This window comes from Ursus arctos, unplaced genomic scaffold, assembly GCF_023065955.2.
Source record: "Ursus arctos isolate Adak ecotype North America unplaced genomic scaffold, UrsArc2.0 scaffold_23, whole genome shotgun sequence".
In the NCBI taxonomy this organism is placed as follows: Eukaryota; Metazoa; Chordata; class Mammalia; order Carnivora; family Ursidae; genus Ursus; species Ursus arctos.
Genome location: NW_026622908.1, coordinates 30,305,266 through 30,325,138, shown reverse-complemented (window position 1 = coordinate 30,325,138; position 19,873 = coordinate 30,305,266). Strand labels below are relative to the sequence as shown.

Genomic DNA, 19,873 nt, shown 5'->3' with positions numbered 1-19,873 from the left:
GTGTCACAGTTTGACCGACACGTTTGTTTCTAAGACAGTGAAGGAACGCTCATCAGGAAATGCATACAAACCTGCCAGGCTGAAATCAGGTGGGAGAGGGAAAGGGTCACACACCCCAATCCAGATATGCCACCCACCCCCTCCCAAATCAAAGACGGGGTTCAGCTCCACCGGCGTGTCCGCGATGGGGCTGAGAACCGCATCGCAGACCAAACGAGAAAAGGAAAGGCAAGAACATAAACCCAAACCCAAACCCCTCAACCCCCGAGCAAAAACAAACAACAAACCACCTAGAGGTGATGACAGAGACCCGTCATTCTAGCTTAGGCTGTTGGTTGGCTGTTGGGTGGGAACGCGTGTGGCCCCAGCATGAGCTTCCATGAGGGAAAAGGATGGCCACGGAGGCTGCAGCTGCCAGATCTCGTAGACGAGGGTCTGTTTCCAATATCATTCCTTTGTGAAAGCTCCCAGTGGCTTCGGGTGGAGGCGTCACCTTGGTTTTTAAAAATTTTCAGTGTGGGTTTATATATGTATATATATATATATATACATATACATATGTATATATATATAAAATATAATATATATTTATATAATATATCAAAGCTTATGAGTATAGATTAAAAAAATATTCAACAGCTTAGTGAACTCTGGGGACGCCGGCCCTCTAGATGTCCGGGTAAAACTCTGACCCGTGGTCCACGGTCTGCAGCACGGGCTTCTGTTCCAGTGCCGACATCCGGCTGAGGACCTCGGCGGACAGCGCGTAACTGTTGCCGGACTTCTCCTCGAACCAGCTGTCCAGGGCTCGCTTGGCATCGAAGTTGGCGATCGGCGGGCCGTTCACCGCGATGGTCAACAGGTCGCTGAGCTGCTCCAGGGTCAGGCGGGAGCGGTGGTTTTTGCGCACCCGCTGCAGGGCATTGCGGCCTTTCTCGCAGCAGGCGGTGGACGTGGGCAGGACTTTGAGGACCTGGATGATCTTGTTCAAGAGCGGGAACCGCTGTTTGTACTTGCAGATGTGACCGAGCAGGTCTTTGAAGCCATTCTTGGTGTAGTAATCCGCCTTGAGCTCCCGCCACTCCATCAACAGGCTGCCCCGCGGGTCCAGCCCCTCCCTGCAGACATCCCGCGAGAAGGTGGGGATGGCCTCCAGGTGATCGAATATCTGCACCATGTCCTCCTTGCCGTAGCTCAGCAGCTCCTCGCTGCTCCGGGGCCAGGCGGCCAGGTCGAACACCTGGCAGGCCTTCACGAAGATCCGGCTGCGGGAATCGAACCTCTGAGCCAGGATCACCTGGGTCTTCTGGCAGATCTTCTCCCTGACAGACTGGAACTTGGCCTCGGCCACCCTGAGGTTCTTCATCGCGATCCCGTTGAAGCTCTCTCGAAAGTTCTCCTCGAACTCCTGCAGATACTCCCCCGGGGAGTCGGCCAGCCGGCTGATCTCCTGGATGGCCTCCTCGATCTTGTCGTCCACCTGGGACACCAGGAGGTACTCGCCCTGGAAGACGTAGGCCAGGCGTGAGAGCACGGCGATCACGTCCAGGAGAAAGTAGATGAGCTTGATGGACTGGTAGTCCATGAGGAACTGCAGCAGGGCCAGTGCGATGGCGGATGCGTCGGCCCGCTGCGTCTGGCTGCTGACGTCCTTGAGGTGGGCCACCACCTCCAGGTAGTCTTTGATGAGGGCATTGAGGACGTTCTGCTCCCCGATGATCCACCTCACGGCACGGATGTCCCCCAGGAACTCCGTCTCCTCGCACAGGGTGGACGCCGTGGAGCGCAGCTCGCACATGAGGCGCGGCGAGTACCGATAGAAGCTCAGCAGCTGCTTCAGGTTGTTCTCCAGCTCCTCCAGGCAGGGCAGCTCTTTCCCGCTGATGGCGTCCAGGATCTCCAGGTGGGGCCGGTGCACCATGAAGGGCAGGCACAGCAGCCAGGGCAGCGTCTTGCGGATCGTCATGAACATGCTGGCGCGCAGGCTGGCCGTGACGTTGGCCCCGTCGATGCCCAGGCCGACGGTGGGCTTCTCGTCCTGCAGCCGGATGCCCAAGGCGGCAAAGGCGCGGTCGAGCGCCTGCAGGTAGCTCTCCGTGCTGGAGAAGCCCAGCTCCTGCAGGGACAGGAACTCGGTGGCCGGCGGCCCATCGCTGCTGGTGTACTGGACGTAGACGGCCACCGTGTCGGCCAGCAGGTCGTCGCTCTGCCCGTCCAGGATGATGCTGAGGCAGGGCGACTGGCGGAGGCGCTCCACCAGGTCCTCCCGCAGCGCGCGGGCGATATGGTGAATGAGGATCTGGCAGTCGCCCTCGTTCATGTACTGGTCCACCACCTTGAGCTCGCACTTGCGCAGCAGCTCGGCCAGCGGCCGGAAGTCCAGGTAGGGCCGGCCCTCGAGGGCCAGGTGGTAGGCGGTGTTGAAGAGCAGGGTCATGTTGCGGCACATCTCCTCCGTCTTCTCGGGGTGCATGCGCAGCTTGTACAGCTGCAGACACTTCTTGTGCAGGTTGCTCTGGCTGTGCAGCTTGATGGTGTGGATCTTGAACTGCTTGGAGCCGATGATGAAGGCCGACGTGCGGGACGACTGCACGGTGTACTGGCGGCACACGTGGCACCACATCTCGTTGAGGGTTGGCGAGTACCGCAGGAACCAGAACTTCTTCAGCCACTCCTGCTTGAAGCGCCGGATGCGGCGCCCGGTGGCGGATGACATCTTGGAGGGCTCGTCGGCGGTGGTCAGCATGTCATTGGAGACGGACTCGTCTGCGGAATCGACCTCCTGGTCGTCGTCCTCCATGATGGCGGGGCCGGAGACCATGCTCTCGGAGGCTGGAAGACAAACGGGAAGGAAACATGTAAACCCCGGCGGCAAACACGCGGGCTTTTCCGGAAGGCACGGGAACGCTGCCCGAGGGGTCGGCGCCACAGCGGGGGAAACAGAGGCCAGTTCCGAGGACAGACTGAATCCCAGTCTAGAATATATATACATACATATATGTATATGTATATATACGTATACATACATGTATATATATGTTTTCTTGTAATGAGCACTCATGCTATCCACGTGTGACGGTTCCTCTCTGGGGAGGACACCTGGTGGCCGCCCTGCTCCAGGCTGCCTGCCTTTACCCTCCACTAGTGGGCGCTCTAGGAACTCAACCTTCTCGATCAGCTGAGCCGCATGCCTGGCCCGGAGCAGATGGGCCAGCCTGCCCAAGTCACGCAGGGAGGACGTGGGGCTCGTTTCTCTCACCGCTAACGTTGGGAGGCGTGCTGCCCTGGAACGCAGGCAGCCTGCCACGGCTCCAGCTTATTTCAGGATCAGAATGCAGTTAAGACGCGTGCTTTGAATATCTGAAACACCTCATTCTGAGCTAAGGGATGTGGTTAAAATAGGAAATGCTATGTAAATACTCGGACTCAGCTGCAGCTGTGTACTGAAAAAAACCCTCCTGGTCGTCGACCGGTTCCTAAAAGACCCAGGCAGCCAACGGAAAAGGGCCAAGGCGTGCAGCCCCATGTCCCGTATTCCAGGCCTTCTAAAATTCCAGGCAGGGGAGCTAGGACCACGTGTGGCAGTACAGCAATTTGGGAAGAGAAGAACGAGGCCGTGTCCAGGGACTGAGTTTGAGCTGCCCTGCTTGGGACTGGGGAAGAGACAAAGATGGGGTTTAGAAGTTGAGCGTGGGGCTACGACACCACCAGGACAGCCAGAGGAAGGCAACGGGTCAAGAACACAGCACACACCCCTCCTGCAGTGGAACTTCCTTTATTGACGAGGCGGATACAAGGGCGAGACATGAAGCATCTCCCTGGGGCCGCGGAGCAGCCTGTCCGAGGCAGGCACCTGCGGGCGTGGGCTGTGACCGGAGCCCGCCTCCACGGGACACGCTTCGGGTGTCCCGGAACATGGCTCCCGCAGAGAGCGCCAGGCCACCCTCACACTGCCCAAGGGCTGCTCTTCCCTCCGACCACCATCTCATCCACACCAACTTACCTGCAGGGTCCGAGAACTCTGGGAGCTCCAGTACCTGTGCTGGCAAGACGGGGGGTTCCGGAAGCTTCCCAGACTTAAGCATGTCTAGTTCGGCCTGGAGTTCCCGGACCTTCTTCTTGAGGCGAATACAGTTAGGGCAAAAGGAGGTGGTGGGAAGCTCGTGAGGGTCAGACGCAAGGGAGGCCTCGGCGGGACTGTCGGCCTTGAAGGACGAAGGCTCTTCTTCTTCATCTTCCAACGGGCCTGGCTCCTTGGAAGCCCCCTGGGGGATCTTCCAGTCCCCCTCCCCCTGGGTCCGGCTGACATTCTGCACGCCATGTGACATGCTCATTGCACACCGACCGTAGGCGTCGTCCTGGTACTTGGGGACCTTCCTGATGACCAGCGAGGTGCTCAAGGCGAGCTGATGAGCCTCCACCTTCGCGGTTTCCAGGGAAGCCTCCAGCACATCCTTGAAAATGAGGTCAATCTTCTTCTTCTTGGCCTGGGGGTGCGCGTCCCCCTCGTCAAAGCCACGCTTGTACGGACTTTTGCCCTGTCTCAACACGGGGAGCTGAATGGGACCCCTCAGGTCTTCTGGGTTCCCCAGAGCCTGCTCAGACTTCTCCCTCTGCAACCTCTTCTCTCCTAGGAAGGAAAACCAGGGTGTGAGGACGTGGGGGAAAAGCCCCGAAGTGGGAGAAACCGACAGAAAACAAAGCAGGCCTCCTGCCAAGGAAGTCACTGGACACATCCCTCTGGGGCTGGCCCTGTGGGGGCAGGTGGGACAGAAAGGGAGAGGCGGGTCACTCAGTGGATCGCGGGGTCTGAAGTGGGACCCAAACAAGTGGGAAGAATTCTTGAAAAAGACTGTTTCAAGGGAGCCTTAGGTCTATAAGCTTCACCTTTATAGGTTGAGGGAACGCTGGAGGGGAGGGCAGTTAGAAGTGCGGTCACCCTAGAAGCTGATACCCCACGAATCAGACTGGGCAGGTGGGAGTGCGTCTCAGAGCTCAGCGCGTGGGGATGCCCACCCTCCAGGCTTCTTGTCCAGTCTTGGCGATTGGAAGATGGCTGCTTCGACTTGGTAAAAGGTACACAGGAAACACCGCGTCCCCTCCTTCCTGCTCCCTGACTGCTTCTAGACAGCCCTGTAGGGCCAAGTCCGACCCGCAGCAACCATCCTCTCTCACTCTCCCAGGACATCGAAAGACGAGGTGCACGTGAGAGAAAGTGACCTGAACGTCTGTGGTTCTCCCTGACAACCGAGGCAGGAAAAAACGGGAAGACAGGGCCCCTCTGGCGGCTGAGGGCTCCCGGGGGTGCGGGGGGTGGGGGGACAGCCTCCAACAAGATAAAGAGCAGCATGACCACACTGACCCAAAGCATTCTGGAAATACAGCTGTGTCTCCTTACCTGATCCTTCAAAGGACGTTCCCTTTTCTATCTCTTTCCATCATGTGACTGACTTCAAAGACGTTGGTGAGTTCCTAACAGTAATTTGAGCCTCATTCTTTAAAATGACCGACACAGTTTCATACATTGCTACAGAAGGGTGCTCCCTGGGGGGTGCAGATGCTAAAGGGGGACCCTCAGAAGGTCCTGACGGCAGCCCATGGGGCTGGGAAATCTCAAAGCCTTCCTAGATCAGGCCAGGGCCCTGGGAGATGACTCTACGCAATGACTTGGCCCGAACGGACGTTGCCATTAGGCTTCCGAAAGCTGGGTTTGCTAAAAGCCTCGGAGTGGAGGCCAAGGGGTCTCTGAGCGATCCAGATGTTCCCGGCTGCGACAGAGCGCTGGCTTCCCACAGCTGGCGAGGGGTGCTGTGCCCTGGGCCATGTAGGAATCCGGGTTTCCTACAGGTAAGAGCACAAATGGGGGTAACCGACTCAGGACGCCCCTCTTCTGTCCTCACATGAATGCCCGATGAGCAACCCCATGTTCACGGACCCTGAAGGTCAGGTGGCTCTCACAGCCTACATTTCTGTAACAGCCGAGGGGCAGAAAGAGTGGAGATGAACGCTTGTAAAAAACGCAACATATCTATGTTACGATCAGACAGGACATCTGCCCATTCATAAGCTGTAAACATCAAGGGCCACCCTTCCGCTTCTCACAGACCAATCAGGCAGCAAAGAGCTGAGGATGTCGGGAGGTCAAGGCTACACATCACCAGGGAGTCCTCATGCCTCTCTGCTCAAACACAAGGTCATTCAGATTTCCTAGGATGTGTGGGAGACTTCTTTGGACTCAAGGCTTCCAGAAAAATCTAAGGGCCGAAAAAGACCTTTAAGCAGCATGAAATTGATTTCAAAGCCTCCATAAAATATGGGCGAAAACACCACCAAGTGAATCAGTGACTTGAAGGAGATTGAATAACATAAATTTTTTGAATACCCTGTATTAGATGTGTCCTGTTCTTACAAGATAACCACAAAGGCATAATTTACACTGTCTTCAGGAAGCAGTTCTGGGCTCCGAGGAATGTCCCTACTTAAGAAGGACTAATAATTCACGCTCTGGCCTTTCTCAGGGCTCCAGCCTCCAATTACGAAGAAACCTCCTTCCACGCAAGACCTTCAGTGATTGAGGGTAGGGATCCCCTTTCCAGAGCGGGGCTGGCACACCAATCTAAGCCTCCACCAACTATTCAGAGTCTGCCAAAGCTACGGGCTACAAAGACATCTCCACATCCAAAGGCCACTGAGCTCACCACTGCTCCCAAGGGCTTTAGGACCAAGCCTACCCGCCCTCCACTGCTCTGGCCCTGCCCCACACGGTGGTGCCTTTCCATCTCCTTCCTGTTTCCTACTGCTCAGCCTGGCCAGGAACAGACCCTCCTTCCTCCCGTATCTTCACAAGTCTTCGCGGATCTCATTTCAAATCTCTCTGCCACGCCTCCTTTGAACCACTCCTGAAAAAGCTCACTCCCTTCTCTGAGCATTCCCCTCGGGTCTCAGGGCTCTCTGAGGATGATTGCAGCTTGAGGTGCTTTGGAGACGACACTGGGGGCGGGGGAAGGACATTACAAATCCAGAAGAATTCAAGAAGATTACGGCCAAGGGACGGAAGCTGAGTCCTCAGACATGACTTCTCTTGGTTTTCTTTTCTTCTGGTGATAACGATTCTTTTGGAGACTTCTTGGCTGTCTACATTCATTTCTTCTTTTATCCATTCGACAAAGATTTATTGAGCTCCTACTATGTACCAGACACGTTTATACAAGGCATCTTCAGAGGGCAAATGGACGCTGTGGCCATCTCATCATAGAAACATGGCTTCCCGAGTGAAATCAGCCTGTGCCCAACCCCAGATCCGAAGAAGACAAAAGATGAGTATGTCTACTGGGTCTCCTCACTGACCATCCAATCACAGATACCTTTTACCAAGTCAGGAAGCAGCTGTGCATTCAATGTCCACAATCTGGTTTATTCGGTTTTGTTTTTAAAAATAGCTTAATTGCAATGGGCCACCCCACCCCCTCTTCATGAAGATTTACTTCCAATAAGTAGGTCAGTCAGGAATGTGATAATCAGGTGGGGCTTCGGTATAGCCCTGGTTCCTGGAACCACATGGACTCTGAGTATTTGAATGTGTATTTTTAGTGCAAGGAAGGTCCCCGGAAAGAAGGAGCCGGACTCGCCAGTTTGCCTTGGCCAGGCTGAGGAAGGGGTAGAGAGGCAAAGGGCTAGGGGCTGGGGAGTATTTTAAGCCCCCTTCCAATGACTCATTTAAATGGAGCCTGGATGGACGTCTCACCCACCAAGCCATCCCCCACACCTAAGGTCCCCTTCCCACCTTCCTCCAACCTTCTTCTTCTAAGACTGTTTGTGCACAGCACGGCATTAGGAATTCCAGGAAGGAGACCAGGAGGAAGCAGGGAGGAAACTAGTTTTGTCAGGGAGGCCATATAACACTAAGTTAGAGGCTAGACCCTGCACGGAGACCGACGTGCGGGAGAAACGCAGCACTGCCCTTCCTAGCCACGTGACCCCGGGGGAGTCACTGGATTTATCTGATGCTCGGTTTCTACGGTTGTGAGATGGGGATCACAGTCCACACGGCATCATCAGAACCAAAAGCTTCCAGTTGAGGGCTTACAGTGGTCAGGGTGGGCGCTGTTCTCGATGGGTTCTATGCAGTACCCACCTAATTGTCCCAGCACGCTCACGAGGCAGGCGCTCCTGTTGTGATAAGCACGAGGACACTATCAAACAGCTGCTTTGCCCTTATGACGTGGTCAGTATTAGCTACTACTGAGACAGTGGCACCTTGTGGCATCTTTCCATCAGTCTGACTTGGGGAAAGAGATCAATTTTGATTAAACGTATGTACTTGGCTCTGGGGCCCCGTCTCTCTTGATACTCGCAGATGCCTGTAACAGGGTTTTGGAGGGCGGAGAACACTCGGGAGTGCCTGCCGCCTTGCCCAGAGCTGCCGCTCACCCCCTAGTCCCTCTGGGTCTCCCCGTTGCTGGTGGACTGTATTTCCCATCAGTTTTCTTAGGAAGCGCCTGGAGAAGCAGCTCTGGCTTCCCCTGCGTCGGGTGGCGGGCATGGCCCTTGCCTCGGGGTGGGCACTCACCTCTGGCCAGATTGCGGTGGATGGTCTCCTGGGACATGCTGTGCAAGCGCTTCATGTAGTCCTCGCTGTACCAGACCCGGAGCCGCTCCCCGGGCCGGATGTCCCGGCACGCTCGGAAGTAGATGCGCTCGCTGTGCTGGAACGCCAGCAGGTTCTGCTCCCTCTCCTCCCGGGAGATGACCACGTACCTGGGGGCGAGGGGGACAGGTGAGAACACACGGGCCACTCATCGCTGGGCGCCTGCCGGGGCCAGGCACGGTGCTGGGCGGGCGTGGGAGGTCAGAGGTCCCCAAGCACGTGGCATGTACTAAAAAGTCCAGGGGCAGCTGCCTGTCCAGGATCGGGAGGCCAGCTGGGGGCCAGTCCCTGGTCTCAACATTACTGTTTTGTATGACCTCGAGCAAGTCTCCGAGCCTCTAAGAATCTCTTGTTTCCTGAGACCAGAAATGACAGCTGCCCTGCCTACCTCCCAGATTCTGCTAAATACACAAATCAACACCAGATACAAAAATGATTGCACCAGAAAGACATGTATGTCATTTCTTCCTCACTAACTTAAGTGCAGGGATTCCCAGACACCCTCAGGTCTCTGATGGTGGCAAACGTGGGGTTCTTGGACCCTTTCCAGTATTTCACAAAGCGCGTGCCCAAAAGGTCAATTAATAAATGCTAAAGATCACTATCTTTAAAAAGTGGGTGTCCAATGCAGATAGAAGATGGTGGTAAATAAGAGACAAGAGAAGGTTAGTAACCACTCACTAGTCCAAGTTATTTTAAGGTAAGGAAACTAAGACTCAGAGAAGGTAAGTGACTTGCCCAAGGTCACACAGCTAATAAATGGGAGGTGGAACTCTGAGGTCCGTTTTCCCCACTAGAACTCATGACTCCTTTGTGAGCCTGTAAAGCACCGACTCAGCAACACCCAGACAACCTTGAAAGTTCTGCCCAACCCTCAGAAGCTCTCCCTTCCCCAACTCTCCCTCAAATGACATTTCCAACATCCAACCTGCCATCTCCAAAAGATGAGACAACGTAACACGTACAGAGAAGCAGAGGCATACAGATCAAAAGAGGAAATCATTTGAAGTTTAAAGGATCTGTGCTCTGCGAGCATCTAGGAAATTTGGAGCCAAAAATAAACTTCTTTTCCTTATGCTAGGGTTTGTCTAAAAGCCAGGGAAGAAGTCAAAGTCCATCTGACTGGCCTACCCCAAAGAGGTGCATTTAGACCAGTCCAGGGTAAACAGTAATTCACAGAAGCAAACCCAAGTGGGTAACGAACAAATGAAAAGTATTCAGCATCGTTAATCTGAAACACAAAGTAGCTCCTTGTCTCCTTGGCACAGACTTCTCTCTCTTCTTTTTTAATGATAACATCCATATTGGCTAGAAAAGCATCTCCCATACTCACGGTATAGAGTAAATGGGCATGACCCTTTGGGACACAGATTTGGCAATATGGACTCGACCAAGTATTTGTGCAGCCACGTTCATATCAGCGTGACTCATGACTGTCAGGCAGTGAGAGCAACCCCAGTGTCCACTAATGGATACATGCAGAAACAGAATGTGGAATACACACACGTTGCATACTAATTAGCTTTAAAAAGAAGGAAATTCTGATTTAAGCTCTCACACGAATGAACCCTGAAGACACATACTAAGTGAAAGAAGCCGGTCACAAAAGGACAAATACCGTAAGATTCCATTTATATGAGGTACTTTATACGTACAGTTAAATTCATAGAGACAGAAAGTACAACGGTGGTGGCCAGGGGGAGGGGGGCCCAGTGGGGCCAGGGAAATGGGGAGTTGGGGTTTAATGGGTATCCTGTCTCAGCTGGGGAAGATGAAAAGGGCTCTGGAAATGGATGGTGGTGATGGCTGGACAATGTGAATGAACTCAATGCCACTGAACTGGACACTTAAAAAAAATGTGGTTAAAACGGTCAATTTTCTGTTATGTGCATTTTGTCACAATGTGTGCAAAATTTAAAAAGGGACCATAAGACGCAGACCAAGTAGACAAACTCTGCCCGCCACCACCCTGCCTATGTCACTGTCTACGACAGTGCAAAAGCAAAGACACCCAAACGTCTAGTACTGGAGAAATAGTTTAGCAAACTGTGATACAGTCATACGATGGAATGTTACTCATCTAAAGACAATGTTTTCCAAGGACCTTTCATGACGTGGAAAACAGTCCTGATAGAACCTGGAGTGAGAAGAGTAGGACCGGAAGCTATCTACTCTCCCGTTCCAGTCACGCTCTAAAAACAAGCCTCCATAAGTTACTTGAAGGAAACATACCAGTGTTTTACCAGGGACTGACTATCCATTACAGGTGGGTCTGCTTTATCATTTTTTTTCCTGTATTTTCCAAGTTTTCCTTGTGAAGCAATTACTACAGTTACCCCCCATGTCCACCCCCTAAAAAAAGACACACACGGACGCCAATTCCAGGACTGGTGGTGGTCCTGGCAGCCAGCCGCATTGTGAATCTGCATTTGCACAGTCTCAGGCATAACACCTTTGAGCACATCCTGCCCCTTGTCATCGGGGACAGTTCCGTGGACTCTGTTCTACTCTGCCCTGGAGGAGGCCATGACCCTTCAAAGGGGACCACTAGAGTCCAGGGACCAATCCATCTGACAATTGGCTGCAGCACGGAGCCCCGGGTTGTGGAAGTGAGGCCAAGGGGGGCAGGAGTGCAAATGTGAGCTTTTGGCTGCTTCACTCCCGTTGAGAGAAGCAGCCATGAGCTCTACCCAGGGGGGCAGGGAGTCACACTTGCCGGATTTTTGGCACTTAGACCCCAGAACTTGCTTGGGTCCAGGAACTTAGCCTCAACGGATCTGTGCTTGTCAGCACCAGACACGAGCTCCGGTCTCCCTGAGCCATGAAGACAACACTGTGATCTCCATGACCCCCAGCCATGCCACTAACGAAGAAACTGGGAAAAGGAAAAGAGGACCCCTAGCCTAGAGAAGGCTTTCCGAACGAATACTTCCGAGTCACAACTCCCCAGCGCGGGGGTCTGCTTTTCTCTGGATCTGAGATTCCTCCTGAATGTGCAAAATATTTTCTAGTCCCCAATTTAGTCACAGCCTGGGGTTTGACACCCCAAATTAATCACCCTTGTGGTTAGCACAGAACAGAACCGGGGTAGATCCAAAGTCTCCTACTCCCAGATTCAGAAGGCCAACCATTCATTCCTCTTCCCTCACAAGAATCGCCTGGATCACAGAGCACAAGGAAAGAGACGCTCTTCTCTTTTTTGGGGGGGTGTTTAAGCAATCATCGAGCTCTAAAAGCTAGAATTATTTTCTCTGGCATGCGACTTTAGGAGAAAAAGAGATGAGGAACATGTAACTCTCAGGGATTTCTTCAAAAGAGCAACTTCTAGAATACGTCCAAAGCTTTAGAAAGATTCAGGTCAATTTCCCTTTCTACTTCCTGGTGGTTTCTTGCCCTATAAGAATCAAGGTTTAGGACGAGAACTCCAAATCTTTGTAGCGATCACAGTTTTCCAAAGATAGATAAAAATTGGTCAGCAGCTGGTTGTATCTGGTTGTTTGGAAACTTGGCACTTGAAATATGACATATACGGCAACTCTCAGCAAATCGTAACCACCCATCCCCTCAAGACGTTGAATGGCAGCAAGCTAAGTCCTAACACAAATGACCTCGAATTCGATCTCCCTCTTTTAAGTATTTGGCGGTAACACCCCATGGTTTGATGCACTCCCAGAATCTGTCCCCATACGACAATGCCTTTAAGAGCCACGCCTGTCCCCTTCCGTGGCTGCACACAAGCAAGAGCCCTCCCTGGAAGCCAAGGCTTCTAGAGAGTTCAACTCTCTGTATCTGTTGAGTTGCTAGGTCACTGCTTCGTGGGAGAGGAGGCACGGAGTATGTCGGGAGAAGGTAGAAAACGGCTCACACAGGCCCATCTACAAATGCTACAATTCGTCTGATGGCTTTTCACACCAGACCCACAGAGTTGACGCCCTTTGCAGCAATCAAGGGGGTGGGTGGTAGTGGTGGTGGGGGCGTGTGTTCTGGATTGAACAGTTCGCGATGAGAATGGATTGTTTTGATTCTGAACTCCTTGCTGACTCTGGGTACTGGATAGATAAGCACGAAGACAACACTTCTTCCACCTCACCCGCTGTGCTTTATCAAATGCACCGTATTTTCTAAGCTGAGTCAGGAAACGACTATCGGTTCCACCAGAACAGAGAAAATAACCCACGGGGCTTCCGTGTTGTTGGAGTCAGGGCAGACAAAGGCCAGGCTCAGATGTCCCTGCTAAGTGGGTATGGCCCCGACGGAGAGAAAGCTGCTCCGGCCACGGAGGCAAAAATGGGGAAGAGTGACCAGCAAGAGGCTGGGCTCTGTTTTTTCACATGCGTTTAGGTCTCCGAGCTGGGCGGGTCTTTGGGTCCTGCATGCACCCACCAGATGGTCACCCAAGCTCCGAAAGAACATCGCCGAGCCCGCCTTGAAAGCGGCTAGAGGCCTCAGACCCTTCGGTGGGACTTCCGTATCTTACGCTGAAATTGGCTGCCCATTCACTTTCAACCACTGGCCCCGATTTCGCCTTCCTGTGTTGATGTGCTCGACCCACCATCCCCACTGAAGCCAAGAACAAGAAACTAAAGACACTTCTTCTGAAGTGCACAGGCTCTTCATCTCTCTGTCCCCTTTGCTTCCAACTTGATCCCTGCCCTCCCCAGGACCAGAGCGAGGGGCCGGCCAGGTACTGCTCAGCACCTAGACCACTCTGGAGAAGATCCTGGGCCCAGTTTCACATTATCTTTGCTTGTGGCAGAAATTCGAAAAGTTTGATTTCCATGGCCATGGTTTTCGACCAAGCACAGAAGAGGGTGACCTGGATTCCAAGAGGTCAAAGGCGGGCTGGAACTTTCCAGAGAGGGGACAGATCCCTAGTCAGGACTTGAGGATTTCCTGCTTGGGAGGAGTTCTCTGTGTGCCTGGGAGTAAAGCCAGGGCAATGCCCAGGTTAGGAGGTCCCTTCTCTTCTAAGGAGACTCCCAAAGGGACCTGGAGGAACCGCTCTGGTTACTTTGAAAGCCTCAGCTCTTGGGGGGGCAGGGTCTTGCCTGTGACAGATAGATACCAGGATCAGTGGGGAGGCGACCCTCAAAAAAGTTCATGCCTCACGGTGGTCCCTGAAGTCCACTGGCAAATGCACAGCCTTGGACCCTTCCGGAGTCTTCTGTCGGAAAGGGTGACTTTTTTAGGGAGCAGAAGGTAAAATTCACTTAGCCACATCCTGCCTGTGCTGGGCAGAGACTTAACACATGGCTGAATGGTTTCCTATGTGGCTGCTTTGTCTCGCTCAGCTCCTCAGGTCCGTTCTTTCCCTCACAGGGCGGGAGCTAGCATGGTGCCCCATACAGGGGCATCTGAGTACTTTCGGAATCGGGAAATGCCGGCGGCGCTGGAGCCCCTCTGGCCGGCATGCTTTCCCTCAGTCACCTAAGCCCTGCTCTGGGGGCCTTGAGGTTTTCACAGGAAGCGAAGAAAGAGAATATACACCAAAGAAAGATCCTGGAGACTGGGTGCGTTCCAAGTGTGAGATCAATTTCTTTTTATTGCCATCTTAACAAAAAGACTTGGGAAGGCAATCTTGGATTCCAGCATTTTAGGGCAGGGGAAGGCCAGGCAATAATCAAGCCATTGGGCTGCCGGACAGGGGAGTGTTGGGTCTGGGGTAGCAGGAGCCCCCAAAGAACCACAGAGTGGGGAGATGGAGCTGAGGACACAGGGACATTGCAGATGTCCCCCATGCTCTTGACATGGGACAAAGCGTGGTCTGGGATTAGAAGCAGCACTCCAGAAACAGCCGCAGCAGGCACTGGGGAGAGCGGTCCTCCCAACCCCCACCAGGGCTCTAGGGTGCAGACGTGGGAGACGGTGGGCCGGGTGGGGGGGGGGAGGAGAGCTTCTGCTAGGGTCAGCCTCAGGCCAGGGAGCAAAGAGGACACAGAGCTGAGCTACACCTGGGTCAGAGCTAAGCTTCCAACTGCCACCCCTCCTCCCTCCCTGACTCGAGGAACCTGGCTGTCTGACCACACTCCGAAATGAAACAGGAAGCTGGAGATGTGTGTCGCTAATGCGTATGCAGCCCAAGCAAGCGGAGGCAAGGCATGCTGGGACCTGGATGGGACAGGAGCCCTGCTGGGTTCTTCTAGCAGCCAGAGGACGAGTCACCTTGTGGGTGTGGAAGCTTCTCCCCAGCGCCTCCGCCCTCTGCCCTAGGGCCAGGGCAGGGCTGGGCACCCACCTCAATGCTGCTGTTGCCTCCCACGGGCCCCCAGGAGAGCGGGGGCAGGGAGCAGCATCCTCCCCGGTCCACATCTGTCCTCTGACCAGGGGAGCCGGGCAAATCCACAGACCCGGCTTCCGGGCCTGCCCCCCGCCCCTCGCCCTCGCCCCGACTAACTCTTGTGGCATCTGTCATCTACGAAATGCAGGTGATGGTGGTCATAATGGTGACAGGAAGACCGGCTGGGCTGCCTTTCCGGCCGTCCTGAGAGCCCACTGAGATCACACCTCTGCTAATGCAGGGAAAGCAGAAGGTGCTCTGAGAACGCCAGGGCCTCTTCTCCTTCCTCCGACGCCATCCCGTTCTTCTCCCCATTCCACAAAACGCAAGCACAGCAGCCGAGCACACGCACCGCGAGGGCAAGCGGAAGGCCAAGGCAGGGGTGCCACCCGCCGCGCTCGGAGCCCTGGGGAAGGAGAGGATGGGCCCCTCCTGGGAGGGCTCATTTCCCTCTGCCCATCCTCAAGTTCCCCCCCTTCGGAAGCAGCAGACTCAGGGCTTGGGAGGCGGCGGTGGCAGCCCCAAGGCTGGCAAGCAGGATTCCGTTCCGACCCCGCCCGCTCTCGCTAGCCTCTTCCGCACGAGGCCGCGGCCGCAGCCGCAGACCAGGAGCAGGCCGCACGCAAGCGTCCCCAGGCGCCGTTGCCCGCACCTTCGGCGGTGGCCGAAGACCAGGGCTGCACACACACACTGTGGGAGCCCAGGGCCGCCGACCTGCACGTGGGGAGGAGATGGCCATCTCCCCGGGATCCTACAGGGGTCACTGGTCCCGGACATGAGAGACGAGCTCCTGTCTGGAGGCCAGGCACCCGGCCTCCATCTCTCCTCCTCCTACTGGAGACGGGCTGGGTTAGAAATTGTGCTTTCTCTTCCGAGACCTGGTAGTCCGTGAGGGGGCCGGGGCCGGGGCCGGGGCCGGGGGAGCCTGCGGGGGCTCTGCCGGGGGGGCCTCGGCCTGAGGGGTTGGGCCCATGGGGGCGACCCCATCGGGTCCCCGCTGAGACGCCCGAACCCCGTCTCGGATCTCTATCAGCGTCTGGCACATCTGACCCACGCGGCTGGTCAGCTCGGCCATGGTCTGGCCGATGGCGTGCATGCTGCTTGCCATGTCCCGGTGCACGGTGACCAGCTCCTGGCAGAAGTGCTGGAACGCCTCAGTCTGCTGCACGTGGGCATGGAGGAGCTGCCAGTCAAGGCCCGTGCCGGGCGGGCTGGGGTGCGGCCGAGGGGTCCTGCAGGCGGCCTGGGCCTGCGGTGAGGGCCGGGGTAGGGCCTCCGGCTTGGGGCCCACCATCTCGGACTGGTCCGAGGAGGAGGAGGAGCGGAGCAGGGTAGGCCTGGCCAGGTGGGCCTCTTCCTCCGCCGACCGCTGCAGGGACACGCGCAGAGGCTGCCTCGAGGGCCCGGGCGCCTCCTCGTCTTCATCATCTTGGGGGACAGAAACAAAGAAGGGCAGATGATTACAACAGACAGAAAGGGGGCAGCCCTGGGCTTGGGCCCACCCCCACGTCACTCTCTGGCCCCCTGCCCTGCCAGCCCTGAGCCTCATTCAGCACCTGCCTGCTCCCCTCCCATCCACAGAGAAGCACCCGCTCCCCGAATTCCTGAGGCATGCGGCCTAGAAGCCCCTGGAGAGAAGGGGGGCATGAGTACTGCCCAGGCCCCCTTCCTCTTGCAGGAATGGCACCGCTCTTGCGGGAGAGCCCAGGTCAGGGGACTTGGAGAGCCCAGTCCCCAGACAGCAGATCGATCCCGTCGCTCCCTTCATCTCTCTGTGACTCAGTTTCAGCAGAGCAAAGATGGTGCCTGCTCTGTCCACCTCCCCAGCCACTCGGCCACCTAGCAGGGTTGTCAAGGAAACTAAACAAGAGAAGGGACATGAAGGTGCTTGGCAAAGCCTCAGGAGCCACACCTGCCAAAAGGCGCTCTGAGTTCCAGCCTCTGTGCACCCGAGGCCGACTTGCTTGCGCCACCTTGTGGCCTTGCAAGAATCTGCAGCTCTAAGTCAGCACAGGGCGCCGCTGCAGGCTGGAGTTGGGAGGCCCAGGCTGGCGCGGGAGTGACCAGACTGGAGGGTGCAGTGCAGGAGAGCCACCTGGGCCGCCAGCCCTGATGTCCCCCACGACCCCCCAGGTGGGCAACCCGGGAGTATCTAACAGCTTGCAGACGCCCTCACCCAGATGGCTCCTTGCAGCCAGTCACAGGGAGAGGGGCCTAGCCCCTGCACACTCAGGCCTTGGCTCTCTTGGGAGCAAGGTTAGGAGCTGATTCCCATGGCAGGAATAAAAAATATACAGGTTCCCTGCCTGTCCCAGAGGGTCTAAATTCAGAACCACCCCCCAGGGAAGGTGATGGGGAGGACAGACAGACCCATCTTGCTTCCAGCCTCACGCGTGCCTCCCCAGGGCCCCAGCGCCTCCCTTGGGCCGGCTCAGGAAGAGCCCAGTTATTCATAACCGCACTTGGTGGCACAGCTGCCATCCCCCCAACCCCGGGGATCCCAGGACACCCATTCTGGCGTGGCAGGGCTGGAAAGAGAGGGCGGGGCTGAGGTGATGGTTCTCCCTCCCCTCCAGGGCCTCCTTCCACAGAGCCCTGGCCTCATGCTGTACCAGCTGGTCGACTGGTCAGGAAAGGGGGGCTGGCCAAGCCTGCAGGGGAGGGGTCCCGGGCCCCCTGCCCAGCCCAGGTGACATTTGGTAACCTCATTACCTTCTGTCTTAGGGAGAGGGAAGAGAGAGCAGGGCAGGATTTAGGGAATGGACTTCACTGGGTTCTAGGCCCCCTTCTTTTTCTCATAACTGGGTAGAATCACCCTAAAACTTAGCAAAACACTGATTCACAGGGAGCTGGCAGACCAGAGCTGGCAGAGCCGGGCTCGAGTCCCGCTTCTGAATTAGCTCGGGGGCCACGTCTGCTCCTGGAGCTCAGCTGCCTGGTCTGCATAGCAAGGAAGTCAGATTGGATGGTCTCTGTTCCTGTCTCAGTCCTGAAGCACTGACTCCGCATGGCCACCTGTCAGGAGCCCTAGCCAAACAGGAAATTAGCACAATCCCAATCCCAACGGCAAGGGGCCTTGGAAGGGAAGCAGGGTTTCTGTGAACCACCTTCCCCGGGGTTGGCCAGCGGCTGACTTCCCTGGAGTCCTCCTGCCCTGCTCTAGCTCTCAGAAGCCAGGCTCCCACTGGGACTGTGGGCTGAAGGTGGGGAGTGGGTGTGCACAGAGGCAGAACTGAAGGGGGTGCAGCCCCGGCACAGAAGGGTCTTGACTGCTCCCCCCACCCCCAAGGGGAGCCCCAGCTCGAACCACAGCCCCAATTATAGCCTGCTGGGCCTGGAGTTTCCGCAGTCAGGCCGCTGGCATCCAAGTCCATCCCGGGATGCAGGAAGCCCAGGAGAATGAGGCAGAAGAGAGGTGGAGGGGGGCATGGGGGCAGCAGGGACAGGGAGCGGCAGATCTGGGGGCACCTTAGCGGGGAAGAGAGAGGCAGAGGAACAGGAGGAGTGGGTGTGGGCAGCATGGCGCAGAAGCTCAGCAAAAGATCACAGAAGTAAAGACGTTAGGAAGAGAGAGAGAAAGGACTGATTCCGCCCCCCCCCCCCACCGTGGCCTAGGCCCTGAAGACTTGGCTGGCTTCCTCCTGCGCCCCCTCCCCCGCGCCTGCTACACTGGGTTTCCCTGGCTCCTCTCTGTCCTGGAACGTGCCAAGCGCCTTCCTGATGCGGGGCCTCTGTACATGTAGTTCTCGGCCTGGAGGCTCCCCGCTCCCCTCCCCTCGCCCCACGCCGAGGCCCAGTTAACTCTTACTCATCCTGCGCCTCTCGGTTCCACTGCCACTCCAGGGCGCACTCCGTCCCCCACCCCGGGAAGAGGCAGATCCATGGCCCCTGGCCCTCAGACAGGGCTGCTACGGACCTGGCAGGGCCAAACGCAAAATTTGAATGCAGGGCCCCTTGTTCAAAAACTATTACGAATTTCAGGAAGGCAAGAGCAGCGCCTTAAAGCCAGCATGGTGCCCCTGTGCGTGCAAGAGCCCAAGGGACACTGCGCAGGTGGCCTAGGGCATATGCCCAGGAAGTCAGCCCTGCTCTCAGGACTTCCTGTGTCCACCCTTCATCCCTTCCTTACGACTGTCCTTGTACAACGACTTAAAGCTCTTGTATTCCCACGAGTCTAGGGACGACCCAAGAGCAGGGCCAGTGTAGGTTTTATATACAACTCTCTTCCCAGCTCCCAGCACAGTTCCTGGCACAGAGTTCAGGAAATATTCTAGAATGAATGAACGGAAAGGGGCGGAGAAGACAGAGCGGGAGAAGGAGGGAAGGGTGCATGGGAAGAGTGGTTGAGACAGAGAGGGACAGAAGAAAGGAGAAGGTGAGGGAAGGGGGGGATGGCGGGGGCGGGGGGAAGGAGGAGGAGGAGGAGGCCGGGGAGCAGGCAGCGGGAGCCCCGGGGAGGGGAGGCCGGCGGTACTCACAGCTGGTCGAGGGGCTGTCGGTGCCATCCAGTTCTGCCCTGGGGAAGCTGTGCCCGGAATGGGCCGTGAGCAGGGTTGACTCGATGGCCCTCTCGTGGGCAGTGAGCACGATGGTGGGGGCCCGGCCCCCAGCCCCGGGGCCCGACAGGGACTGCTGCATGAAGGCCAGCTTGTCCTTGGTCCTCCGTTTCATGTCATCCCATCTGTGCTTAATGTCCTTGACGGAACGGGGGACCTGGCTGACGGAGGTGATTTTCCGAGCTATGCCTTCCCAAATCTTGTCCCTGTCGGCATGGGACAGCCGCATGGTCTCCCTCCCAAAGAGAACCGCTTCGTGGTGGGTCACCTCCGTGACCAGAATGTCCAGCTCCTCCTTGGAGAACTTGGGTTTCCTCTTGCGCTCGGCCAGGGGCGCCACATTCCTTGGGTTGAATATCCCACAAAGCACAATTGGGTAAATGACCGTCCGTG

The 19,873-nt window shown here is 56.1% G+C and overlaps 1 protein-coding gene across 5 annotated transcripts in view; it reads right to left on the bottom strand.

Moving 5' to 3' along the window:
- Positions 1–621: 621 nt before the first annotated feature.
- PRDM11 (PR/SET domain 11) overlaps positions 622–19,873 on the bottom strand; it is a 78,441-nt gene continuing 59,189 nt past the window's right edge. For 3 of the 5 annotated variants that reach the window (XM_048217449.2, XM_057317376.1, XM_044389002.3), the window contains 3 exons: positions 8,570–8,757; positions 4,004–4,630; positions 622–2,832 (listed from right to left, as the gene is read on the bottom strand). In XM_048217449.2, coding sequence (XP_048073406.1) covers positions 668–2,832; positions 4,004–4,630; positions 8,570–8,757 — 2,980 coding nt within the window. In that variant the 3' untranslated portion in view covers positions 622–667. Of the gene's footprint in view, positions 2,833–4,003; positions 4,631–8,569; positions 8,758–14,165; positions 16,353–19,402; positions 19,825–19,873 lie in introns of those variants that run through there. The other 2 variants (XM_057317377.1, XM_057317378.1) reach the window with 2 other exon arrangements.